Raw genomic sequence first — 12,988 nt, 5'->3', positions numbered from 1 at the left:
GGGAGCCTTTCTTTCCCTGGTGGACTGTCTCAGCACAAATGTCTGTTCTGGTGTGTTGGCTGTGCCCTCGCTGGGCTGGCGTGTTGTTGGCTCTGCTGGGCTGCTGGGTGAGCCTGGCCTTGCTGGGCTGTTGGGTGTGATGGGTTCGATTTCCTGGTCTGGGGTGGTGTCGTTGATCCTTTGGGTGTGTGTTGTGGGCTCGAAAAAGTTGGTGTCTGCTGTGGGTTGTTCAGGGCAGTCTGTGAACCGCAACCTCGTTTGGTCCAGGTGCTTTCTGCAAATTTGTCCATTGTCTAGTTTGACTACAAACACCCTATTCCCTTCTTTAGCTATCACTGTACCCGCGATCCACTTGGGACCATGTCCATAGTTTAGCACAGACACAGGGTCATTCAGATCAATTTCCCGTGACACAGTGGCGCGACCATCGTTTACATTTTGTTGCTGCCGCCTGCTCTCTACCTGATCATGCAGGTTGGGGTGAACCAGTGAGAGTCTGGTTTTAAGTGTCCTTTTCATGAGTAGCTCAGCCGGGGGCACCCCTGTAAGTGAGTGGGGTCTCGTGCGGTAGCTGAGCAGTACTCGGGACAGGTGAGTTTGGAGTGAGCTTTCTGTGACTCATTTAAGGCTCTGTTTGATTCTTTGTACTGCCCGCTCTGCCTGCCCATTGGAGCTGGTTTAAACGGGGCCGAGGTGACATGTTTGATCCGATTGCGGGTCATAAATTCTTTAAATTCGGCACTGGTGAAACATGGCCCGTTGTCACTGACCAGTATGTCAGGCAGGCCGTGGGTGGCAAACATGACCCTCAGGCTTTCAATGGTGGCAGTGACGGTGCTTCCCGACATTATTTCACATTCAATCCATTTTGAAAAAGCATCCACCACCACCAGGAACATTTTACCAAGAAACGGGCACGCATAGTCGACATGGATCCTCGACCATGGTCTGGAGGGCCAGGACCACAAACTTGGTGGTGCCTCTCTGGGCACGTTGCTCAACTGAGCACACATGCTGCATTGCCGTACACAGGACTCTAAGTCAGAGTCGATACCGGGCCACCACACGTGGGATCTGGCTATCGCTTTCATCATTACTATACCCGGGTGTGTGCTGAGGAGATCCGAGATGAATGTCTCCCTGCCTTTTTTGGATAGCACGACGCGGTTACCCCACAACAGGCAGTCTGCCTGAATGGACAGCTTGTCCTTTCGCCACTGGAATGGCTTGATTGGCTCTTGCATTTCAACGGGGATGCTGGCCCAGCTCCCGTGCAGTACACAGTTTTTTACTAGGGACAGCAGAGGATCTTGGCTGGTCCTAGTCCTAATTTGTCGGGCCGTGACAGGTGATTTATCATTTTCAAACACTTCCATGACCATCAACAAGTCTGCGGGCTGCGCCACCATCAACAAGTTTGCAGGCTGCGCCATTTCCACCCCCGTGGTGGGCAATGGTAGCCGACTGAGAGCATCCGCACAGTTCTCGGTGCCTGGCCTGTGGCGGATGGGACAGTTATACGCTGATAGCGTGAGTGCCCACCTTTGCATGCGGGCTGAGGCATTAGTATTTATCCCCTTGTTTTCAGCGAACAGGGATATATATGAGGGGCTTGTGATCGGTTTCCAGCTCAAATTTGAGGCCAAACAAGTACTGATGCATTTTCTTTACCCTGAACATACATGCTAATGCCTCTTTCTCAATCATGCTGTCGGCCTTCTCGGCCTTAGACAAGCTCCTGGAGGCATAGGCGACAGGTTGCAACTTCCCCGTAACGTTAGCTTGTTGTAATACACACCCGACTCCGTACAACGACGCGTCACATGCTAGCACAAGTCTTTTACACGGGTTATACAATAAAAGCAGCTTGTTGGAGCATAAAATGTTTCTGGCTTTCTCAAAAGCAATTACTTGGTGTTTTCCCCATACCCAATTCTCACCTTTGCGTAATAACACATGTAGGGGCTCTAAGAGGGTGCTTAACCCCAGTAGGAAGTTATCAAAATAGTTGAGGAGTCCCAGGAACGACCGCAGCTCCGTGACGTTCTGTGGCCTGGGCGGGTTCCTGATAGCCCTCTCTCTTGGCATCTGTGGGCCGAATGCCGTCCGCCGCAATCTTTCTCCCCAAAAACTCCACTTCTGTTGCCATGAAGATGCATTTCGACCTCTTCAGCCGCAGCCCTACGCGATCCAGTCGCTGGAGGACCTCTTCCAGGTTTTAAGGTGCTCGACGGTGTCCCGACCCGTGACCAATATGTCGTCCTGAAAAACCACCGTGCGTGGTACCGACTTGAGTAGGCTCTCCATGTTTCTCTGGAAGATCGCTGCAGCCGACCGAATTCCAAACGCGCATCTGTTGTAGATGAACAGTCCCTTGTGCGTGTTGATGCATGTGAGGCCCTTCGGAGACTCCTCCAGCTCCTGCGTCATGTAGGCCGAAGTCAGTTCGAGCTTGATGAACGTCTTGCCTCTTGCCAGCGTCGCAAATAGGTCGTCTGCCTTAGGTAGCGGGTATTAGTCCTGTAGCGAGAAATGATTAATAGTTACTTTATAATCGGCGCAAATCCTGACCGTGCCATCACTTTTGAGTACTGGAACAATCGGGCTGGCCCACTCGCTGAATTCCACTGGGGAGGTGATGCCCTCGCGTTGCAGCCTGTCCAGCTCGATTTCCACTCTCTCCCTCATCATGTGAGGTACTGCTCGCGCCTTGTGGTGAATGGGTCGTGCCTCTGGGACCAAGTGGATCTGCACCTTTGCCCCGGAAAAGTTTCCAATGCCTGGCTCAAAAAGGGAAGGAAATTTGTTAAGAACCTGGGTACATGAGACCTCATTGACATATGATAGCGCTCAGATGTCATCCCAGTTCCTGAAGATTTTGCCCAGCCAGCTCCTTCCAGGCAGTGTGGGGCCATCGCCCGGGACAATCCAGAGTGGCAGTTTGTGCACCGTACCCTCGTAGGTGACTTTGACCATAGCGCTGCCCAGGACAGTGATAAGCTCTTTGGTGTACGTTCTCAGTTTTGTGTGGATGGGGCTCAGGGCTGGTCTGAATGCCTTGTTGCATCACAGTCTCTCAAACATCTTTTTGCTCATGATGGATTGGCTAGCGCCAGTTTCCAGTTCCATGGCTATGGGTAAGCCATTCAATTTTACATTTAGCATTATAGGTGGACATTTCATCGAAAATGTGTGCACTTCAGCATCTGCCTCCTCTTGAAATTGCTTTGATCCACCATGGACCGATCTTCCTCTGCCAAGTGGTGGTTAGCAGGTTTTGCAGAGCTTGCAGCTCGTCTGCAAGATCGTTGGAGGTGCCCCATTGTTCCACAGCTCTTGCAAACATACCCTTTGAAGTGGCATGAATAGGCTGAATGGAAGTCTCCACAACGCCAACAAGGTGTGAACTGCCTTGCATTCATCCTCTGTCAACTGGGTCACTTGAGGCCTGCTGGCAGTTGCAGACTCATGGTTTCTGCCCTGTACATTTCTGCTCATAGACAACAGTTCCAGTTAATTTATGAACATTGCTAGCACTTGTGTGCTGAGAGATTTGTTTGGTGTCATCACTGGTGGACATAAACGCCTGTGCTATCGCAATGGCCTTACTGAGGGTCGGTGTCTCTGCAGTCAAAAGTTTTCGTAGGATGGTCTCGTGGCCAATGCCCAGTACAAAAACGTCTGAGCATTTGCTCCAGGTAGCCATCAAGCTCACACTGTCCTGCAAGTCGCCTTAGCTCGGCGATGTAGCTCACCACTTCCTGACCTTCAGATCGCTGACACGTATAGAACCAATACCTTGCCATCAGCACGCTCTCCCTCGGGCTAAGATGCTCCCCAACCAGTGTACACAGTTCCTCATACGACTTATCTGTGGGTTTCACTGGAGCCAAAAGATTCTTCATGAGGCTATAGGTCGGTGCCCCGCAGACTGTGAGGAGGACCGCTCTCCTTTTTGCAGCGCTTCCTTCTCCGTCCAGCTCGTTGGCTACAAAGTACTGGTCTAACTGTTCGACAGAGACTTCCCAGTCCTCACTCTCCGAGAACTTCTCCAGGATGCCCACAGTTTGCTGCATCTTTGCGTTGGATTCGTATACTCGTCGCCAGTTGTGTTCCTAACACAGATGAGACTGCACACAGGGAGGTTAAAGTAACAGTGACCTCAGTCTTTATTAAGACACTCCAGAGTGAGTAACAAGCCTTGGGGCCAGCTTATATACAGTGCTCCCAAGGGATGTTGGAATCCCTTGGGAGTTCAGGGGATGCGCTCCCTGGTGGCGGAACATGGGAGTGCATGCTTTACAGATACACAACACAGTCGATCCAGTCTCTCTTCATATGTCAGTCCTGCCATCCCGGGAATCAGTCTCGTGAACCTTCACTGCACTCCCTCAATTGCAAGAACGTCCTTCCTCAGATTAGGAGACCAAAACTGAACACAATATTCCAGGTGAGGCCTCACCAAGGCCCTGTACAACTGCGGTAAGACCTCCCTGCTCCTATACTTAAATCCCCTAGCTATGAAGGCCAACATGCCATTTGCCTTCTTCACTGCCTGCTGTACCTGCATGCCAGCTTTCAATGACTGATGTACCATGACACCCAGGTCTCGTTGCACCTCCCCTTTTCCTAATCTGCTGCCATTCAGATAATCTGTCTTCGTATTTTTGCCACAAAAGTGGATAACCTCACATTTATCCACATTATACTGCATCTGCCATGCATTTGCCCACTCACCTAACCTGTCCAAGTCACCCTGCAGCCTCTTAGCGTCCCCCTCACAGCTCACAGCACCATGCAGCTTAGTGTCATCTGCAAACTTGGAGATATTACACCCAATTCCTTCATCTAAATCATTGATGTATATTGTAAATAGCTGGGGTCCCAGAACTGAGCCCTGCGGTACCCCACTAGTCACTGCCTGCCATTCTGAAAAGGGCCCATTTATCCCGACTCTGCTTCCTGTCTGCCAACCAATTCTCTATCCACGTCAGTATATTACCCCCAATACCATGTGCTTTAATTTTGCATACCAATCTCTTGTGTGGGACCTTGTCAAAAGCCTTTTGAAAGTCCAAATACACCACATCCACTGGTTCTCCCTTGTCCAATCTACTAGTTGCATCCTCAAAAAATTCTAGAAGATTTGTCAAACATGATTTCCCTTTCATAATTCCATGCTGACTTGGACCGATCCCGTCACTGCTTTCCAAATGCACTGCTATTACATCTTTAATAATTGATTCCAACATTTTCCCCACTACTGATGTCAGGCTAACCGGTCTATAATTACCCATTTTCTCTCTCCCTCCTTTCTTAAAAAGTGGTGTTACATTCGCTACCCTCCAGTCCATAGGAACTGATCCAGAGTCGATAGACTGTTGGAAAATGATCACCAATGCATCTACTATTTCTAGGGCCACTTCCTTAACTACTCTGGGATGCAGACTATCAGGCCCCAGGGATGTATTGACCTTCAATCCCATCAATTTCCCCAACACAATTTCCCGCCTAATAAGGATTTCCTTCAGTTCCTCCTTCTCACTGGACCCTTGGTCCCCTAGTATTTCCGGAACGTTATTTGTCTCTTCGTGAAGACAGAATCAAAGTATTTGTTTAATTGGTCTGCCATTTCTTTGTTCCCCATTATAAATTCACCTGAATCTGACTGCAAGGGACCAAAGTTTGTCTTCATTAATCTTTTTCTCTTTACATATCTACAGAAGCTTTTGCCGTCAGTTTTTATGTTCCCAGCAAGCTTCCTCTCATACTCTATTTTCCCTCTCCTAATTAAATCCTTTGTCCTCCTCTGCTGTATCACAAAATTCTCCCAGTCCTCAGGTTTGCTGCTTTTTCTGGCCAATTTTATATGCCTCTTCCTTGGATTTAACACTATCCTTAATTTCCTTTGTTAGCCACGGTTTTTACTCTAGACAGGGATGTACAATTGTTGATGTTCATCCATGTGATCTATAAATGTTTGCCATTGCCTATCCACCGTCAACTCTTTGTATCATTCGCAAGTGTATTCTAGTCCATTCACGACTCATACCATCGAAGTTACCTTTCCTTAAGTTCAGGATCCTAGTCTCTGAATTAACTGTGTCACTCTCCATCTTAATAAAGAATTCTACCATATTATGATCACTCTTCCGCAAGGGGCCTCGTAGAACAAGATTGCTATTAGTCCTTTCTCATTACACATCACCCAGTCTAGGATGGCCAGCCCTCTAGTTGATTCCTTGACATATTGGTCTAGAAAACCATTCCTAATACACTCCAGGAAATCCTCTTCCACCACATTGCTACCAGTTTGGTTCGCCCAATCAATATGTAGATTAACGTCGACCATGATCACTGCTGTACCTTTATTGCACACATCCCTAATTTCTTGTTTGATGCTGTCCCCAACCTCACTACTACTGTTTGGTGGTCTGAACACAACTCCCACTAGCGTTTTCTGCCCTTTGGCATTCCGTAGCTCCACCCATATCGATTCCACATCATCCAAGCTAATGTCCTTCCTTACTATTGCGTTCATTTCCTCTTTAACCAGCAACACCACCCCACCTCCTTTTCCTTTCTGTCTATCCTTCCTAAATGTTGAATACCCCTGGATGTTGAGTTCCCAGCCTTGGTCACCCTGGAGCCATGTCGCCGTGATGCCAATTACATCATATCCGTTAACAGCTATCTGTGCAGTTAATTCGTCCACCTTATTACGAATATTCCTTACATTGAGGCACAGAGCCTTCAGGCTTGTCTTTTTAACACACTTTGCCCCTTTAGAATTTTGCTGTAATGTGGCCCTTTTTGTTTTTTGCCTTGGGTTTCTCTGCCCTCCACTTTTACTTTGTATTTGAATCTGCCCCAGTACAGTGCTGGGGAATACCAGGCCAGTGTGCTGGGACACTGGGGCAGATTCACATACACTGCCATGGAATACTGGAATACCAGGGCAGTGCAACACTCCTGTCATGGGTGCAGGTAGCTGCTACTTTAATGTACAAGGTATGCTCCTGATCATCTTGGCTATTAGAAACATAGAAAATAGGTGCAGGAGTAGGCCATTCGGCCCTTCTAGCCTGCACCACCATTCAATGAGTTCATGGCTGAACATGCAACTTCAGTACCCCATTCCTACTTTCTCACCCTACCCCTTGATTCCCCTAGTAGTAAGGACTTCATCTAACTCCTTTTTGAATATATTTAGTGAATTGGCCTCAACAACTTTCTGTGGTAGAGAATTCCACAGGTTCACCACTCTCTGGGTGAAGAAATTCCTCCTCATCTCGGTCCTAAATGGCTTCCCCCTTATCCTTAGACTGTGTCCCCTGGTTCTGGACTTCCCCAACATCGGGAACATTCTTCCTGCATCTAACCTGTCTAACCCCGTTAGAATTTTAAACGTTTCTATGAGGTCCCCTCTCATTCTTCTGAACTCCAGTGATTACAAGCCCAGTTGATCCAGTCTTTCTTGATAGGTCAGTCCCGCCATCCCGGGAATCAGTCTGGTGAACCTTCGCTGCACTCCCTCAATAGCAAGAATGTCCTTCCTCAGGTTAGTTCAGAAGAATGAGAGGGGACCTCATAGAAACATATAAAATTCTGACGGGGTTAGACAGGTTAGATGCAGGAAGAATGTTCCCAATGTTGGGGAAGTCCAGAACTAGGGGTCACAGTCTAAGGATAAGGGGTAAGCCATTTAGGACCGAGATGCGGAGGAACTTCTTCACCCAGAGAGTGGTGAACCTGTGGAATTCTCTACCACAGAAAGTTGTTGAGGCCAATTCACTAAATATATTCAAAAAGGAGTTAGATGAGGTCCTTACTGCTAGGGGGATCAAGGGGTATGGCGAGAAAGCAGGAATGGGGTACTGAAGTTGAATGTTCAGCCATGAACTCATTGAATGGCGGTGCAGGCTAGAAGGGCCGAATGGCCTACTCCTGCACCTATTTTCTATGTTTCTATGTAGGAGACCAAAACTGTACACAATATTCCAGGTGTGGCCTCACCAAGGCCCTGTACAATTGTAGCAACACCCCCCTGCCCCTGTACTCAAATCCCCTCGCTATGAAGGCCAACATGCCATTTGCTTTCTTAACCGCCTGCTGTACCTGCATGCCAACCTTCAATGACTGATGTACCACGACACCCAGGTCTCTTTGCACCTCCCCTTTTCCTAATCTGTCACCATTCAGATAATAGTCTGTCTCTCTGTTTTTACCACCAAAGTGGATAACCTCACATTTATCCACATTATACTTCATCTGCCATGCATTTGCCCACTCACCTAACCTATCCAAGTCGCTCTGCAGCCTCATAGCATCCTCCTCGCAGCTCACACTGCCACCCAACTTAGTGTCATCCGCAAATTTGGAGATACTACATTTAATCCCCTCGTCTAAATCATTAATGTACAATGTAAACAGCTGGGGCCCCAGCACAGAACCTTGCGGTCCCCCACTATTCACTGCCTGCCATTCTGAAAAGTCCCCATTTACTCCTACTCTTTGCTTCCTGTCTGTCAACCAGTTCTCAATCCATGTCAGCACACTACCCCCAATCCCATGTGCTTTAACTTTGCATATTAATCTCTTGTGTGGGACCTTGTCGAAAGCCTTCTGAAAGTCCAAATATACCACATCAACTGGTTCTCCCTTGTCCACTCTACTGGAAACATCCTCAAAAAATTCCAGAAGATTTGTCAGGCATGATTTCCTTTTCACAAATCCATGCTGACTTGGACCTATCATGTCACCTCTTTCCAAATGCACTGCTATGACATCCTTAATAATTGATTCCATCATTTTACCCACTACCGATGTCAGGCTGACCGGTCTATAATTCCCTGTTTTCTCTCTCCCTCCTTTTTTAAAAAGTGGGGTTACATTGGCTACCCTCCACTCGATAGGAACTGATCCAGAGTCAATGGAATGTTGGAAAATGACTGTCAATGCATCCGCTATTTCCAAGGCCACCTCCTTAAGTACTCTGGGATGCAGTCCATCAGGCCCTGGGGATTTATCGGCCTTCAATCCCATAAATTTCCCCAACACAATTTCCTGACTAATAAGGATTTCCCTCAGTTCCTCCTCCTTACTAGACCCTCCAACCCCTTTTATATCCGGAAGGTTGTTTGTGTCCTCCTCAGTGAATACCGAACCAAAGTACTTGTTCAATTGGTCCGCCATTTCTTTGTTCCCCGTTATGACTTCCCCTGATTCTGACTGCAGGGGACCTACGTTTGTCTTTACTAACCTTTTTCTCTTTACATATCTATAGAAACTTTTGCAATCCGTCTTAATGTTCCCTGCAAGCTTCTTCACATACTCCATTTTCCCTGCCCTAATCAAACCCTTTGTCCTCCTCTGCTGAGTTCTAAATTTCTCCCAGTCCCCGGGTTCGCTGCTATTTCTGGCCAATTTGTATGCCACTTCCTTGGCTTTAATGCTATCCCTGATTTCCCTTGATAGCCACGGTTGAGCCACCTTCCCTTTTTTATTTTTGCGACAGACAGGAATGTACAATTGTTGTAGTTCATCCATGCGGTCTCTAAATGTCTGCCATTGCCCATCCACAGTCAACCCCTTAAGTATCATTCGGCAATCTATCCTAGCCAATTCACGCCTCATACCTTCAAAGTTACCCTTCTTTAAGTTCTGGACCATGGTCTCTGAATTAACTGCTTCATTCTCCATCCTAATGCAGAATTCCACCATATTATGGTCACTCTTCCCCAAGGGGCCTCGCACAACGAGATTGCTAATTAATCCTCTCTCATTACACAACACCCAGTCTAAGATGGCCTCCCCCCTAGTTGGTTCCTCGACATATTGGTCTAGAAAACCATTCTTTATGCACTCCAGGAAATCCTCCTCCACTGTATTGCTTCCAGTTTGGTTAACCAAATCTATGTGCATATTAAAGTCACCCATTATAACTGCTGCACCTTTATTGCACGCACCCCTAATTTCCTGTTTGATGCCCTCCCCAACATCACTACTACTGTTTGGAGGTCTGTACACAACTCCCACTAACGTTTTTTGCCCTTTGGTATTCTGCAGCTCTACCCATATAGATTCCACATCATCCAAGCTAATGTCCTTCCGAACTATTGCCTTAATTTGCTCCTTAACCAGCAATGTTACCCCACCTCCTTTTCCTTTTATTCTATCTTTCCTGAATGTTGAATACCCCTGGATGTTGAGTTCCCAGCCCTGATCATCCTGGAGCCACGTCTCCGTAATCCCAATCACATCATATTTGTTAACATCTATTTGCACAGTTAATTCATCCACCTTATTGCGGATACTCCTTGCATTAAGACACAAAGCCTTCAGGCTTGCTTTTTTAACACCCTTTGTCCTTTTAGAATTTTGCTGTACAGTGGCCCTTTTTGTTCTTTGCCTTGGGTTTCTCTGCCCTCCACTTTTCCTCATCTCCTTTCTGTCTTTTGCTTTTGCCTCCTTTTTGTTTCCCTCTGTCTCCCTGCATTGGTTCCCATCCTCCTGCCATATTAGTTTAACTCCTCCCCAACAGCACTAGCACACACTCCCCCTATTGTCAGAAGCCCAGACAGTGGCCTTGCGCTGATTACTCCTGTTAGTTGGCAAGGATTTTGTATCGTCATTCTGTGCTCTCCGTTCCCCCTTATTGCTCTGGGTTTCTGTCCCCCTGTATCTACTGTGTGCACCCTGGGTTTCTGTTCTCCGAACCCCTGTATCCACAAATTAATTCTGTTTCTGCTCTGAAAATGTGGAAAATAATAATCCCGAGGTGTGCTGCCTAGTTTGGTACTGAGCCACACAGGCCAGTACTGCCCTGTACGCAGTTAGTTGATCGCAGTCAGTGTCGCATTGGGGTCCGACAGCTGACCTTGTCTAAACTCTCCATTAGCCAGTAGCCTGTACCTTACTGCGGTGTAGCCTGGATAGAAAGATTGTAACTGCAAACACTTCGAATCCAGTGACTAACTTGCTCCTGAATTTTCCACAGTAGCTGGATGGTGTCTTTTTGTTGGGCAGCAGGCACTGAACGGAGGGGAGATGCGTTTTTCCGACTGCTCCCCAGCCTGAGAATGTAACTCCAATCTCTACTTTCTTTTTAAAAGGTTTGCTACGGTTAAGTACGACCGTGGAACACGAAACATCAAGAATCAGTTCATGCACCTCACCAACTACAGCATCAACAAGAAAAGCAGCGACTATGTCAGGTATTGTCCAACTCTCTATCTAACCCCCTGCACCTGCCCTGGGAGTGTTTGATGGGACAGTGTAGAGGGGGTTTACTCTGTATCTAACCCCCTGTACCTGCCCTGGGAGTGTTTGATGGAACAGTGTAGAGGGAGCTTTACTTTGTATCTAACCCCCTGTACCTGCCCTGGGAGTGTGTGATGGGACAGTGCAGAGGGAGCTTTACTCTGTATCTAACCCCCTGTACCTGCCCTGGGAGTGTTTGATGGGACAGTGTAGAGGGAGCTTTACTCTGTATCTAACCCCCTGTACCTGCCCTGGGAGTGTTTGATGGGACAGTGTAGAGGGGGTTTACTCTGTATCTAACACTGTACCTGTCCTGGGAGTGTTTGATGGGACAGTGTAGAGGGAGCTTTACTCTGTATCTAACCCCCTGCACCTGCCCTGGGAATGTTTATTGGGACAGTGTAGAGGGAGCTTTACTCTGTATCTAACCCCGTGCTGTACCTGCCCTGGGAGTGTTTGATGCTGACCCTTATGGCAATAAGTGGAACATTTTACTTGTAGATCAAATTAACTCTCTAAAATGACACCTACCAATGATCTCTAGCAGCCATGTTCTGAGTCATTCATTATATTTGGGATTAAAAAAATCCTTTCATGAAATGAAAAAGGCGTGTTTGATAAAGCCCAGGGAATGTTTTGGATAAGCTGGGAACAGGTTGAAATGATTTTAGTGTGGGTTTGATTCTGATTACGGGGTAAGGGGACCCACAGTGATATATCTGAAGGGGAGGAGCTCCGATTTCAAAGTGAAGTGAAGGGTCCATTAATGACCATTAAAATAGACATTGCAATTCAAACACTTACATTTCACGGAACATTTAATCATTTCTTCAGGTTTAAATGTTGGTGTGATTCCAAATGTCTGCATTGTATAACCCTTTCGGAGATTGATAATAAACAGAAATAACCCAGCGCAAATTGGGCAACCTTGCTCAGGTGATGACCCCCAGCTCTGACTCACCACCACCTCTCTGCATGCCGACACTGTCTGTGATTTGCCTCGCTGCTTGTTAAACATCCAAGGTTGAATCATAGAATCATTGAATATACAGCACAGCAGGAGGCCACTCTGGCTCGTTCCAAGAATAATCCCATCAGTCCCACTCCCCCGCTCTTGCCCCATAGCCCTGCAATTTTTTTCTCCAAGTATTTATCCAGTTCCCTTTTGAAGGCGACAATTGATTCTGTATCCACCACCTTATCAGGCAGGGCCTTCCAGATCTTCACCACTCACTGCGCTAATTTTCCCTCGTGGCACCTCTGACTCGTTTCACAATCGCTTTACATCTGTCCCACTAGTTATCGACTTTTCAGCCATTTATTTACTCTGTCTAAACACGACTTGGTTTTGAATACATCGATCAAATCTCTCAGCCTTCTCTGCTCCATGGAGAACAACCCCAGCTTCTCTCGTCTATCCACGTAACTGTAATCCCTCATCCTTGGAACCATTCAGTAAATCTCTTGTGTACCCTCTCCCTGGTGCCCAATACTCCAGCTGGGGCCGAGCGAGTGTGTTATTTAGGTTAAGCAAAAATGTCTAGCTTTTGTACTCTGTGCCTCTGTTTTTAAAGCCCAAGATCTTTATTAACTGCTTTGTTAACCTGCCCTGCCACCTTCAGAGATTTGTGCACCATCGCCCCCAGGTCCCTCTCCCCTTGTACCCCTTTTAAAATTGTACCATTCAGCATGTATGTCTGCTCGCTCATCCTACCAACATGTATCA

General features: G+C 47.3%; 1 protein-coding gene across 9 annotated transcripts in view; it reads left to right on the top strand.

The window, feature by feature from the left end:
* Nucleotides 1-12,988, top strand: part of ttll5 (tubulin tyrosine ligase-like family, member 5) — a 595,921-nt gene that overhangs the window by 78,620 nt on the left and 504,313 nt on the right. For all 9 annotated transcript variants that reach the window (XR_011593158.1, XM_070879712.1, XM_070879709.1 and 6 more), the window contains exon 10: nt 11,115-11,216. Coding sequence is in view for 8 of the 9 variants with exons in the window: in XM_070879712.1 (XP_070735813.1) it covers nt 11,115-11,216 (102 nt within the window). In the remaining variant the exon portion in view is untranslated. The remainder of the gene's footprint in view (nt 1-11,114; nt 11,217-12,988) is intronic.

Source organism: Pristiophorus japonicus, chromosome 4 (genome assembly GCF_044704955.1).
Source record: "Pristiophorus japonicus isolate sPriJap1 chromosome 4, sPriJap1.hap1, whole genome shotgun sequence".
Taxonomy (NCBI): domain Eukaryota; kingdom Metazoa; phylum Chordata; class Chondrichthyes; family Pristiophoridae; genus Pristiophorus; species Pristiophorus japonicus.
The sequence above is the reverse complement of the archived record's forward strand: the minus strand, read 5'-3'. Positions and strand labels throughout refer to the sequence as shown.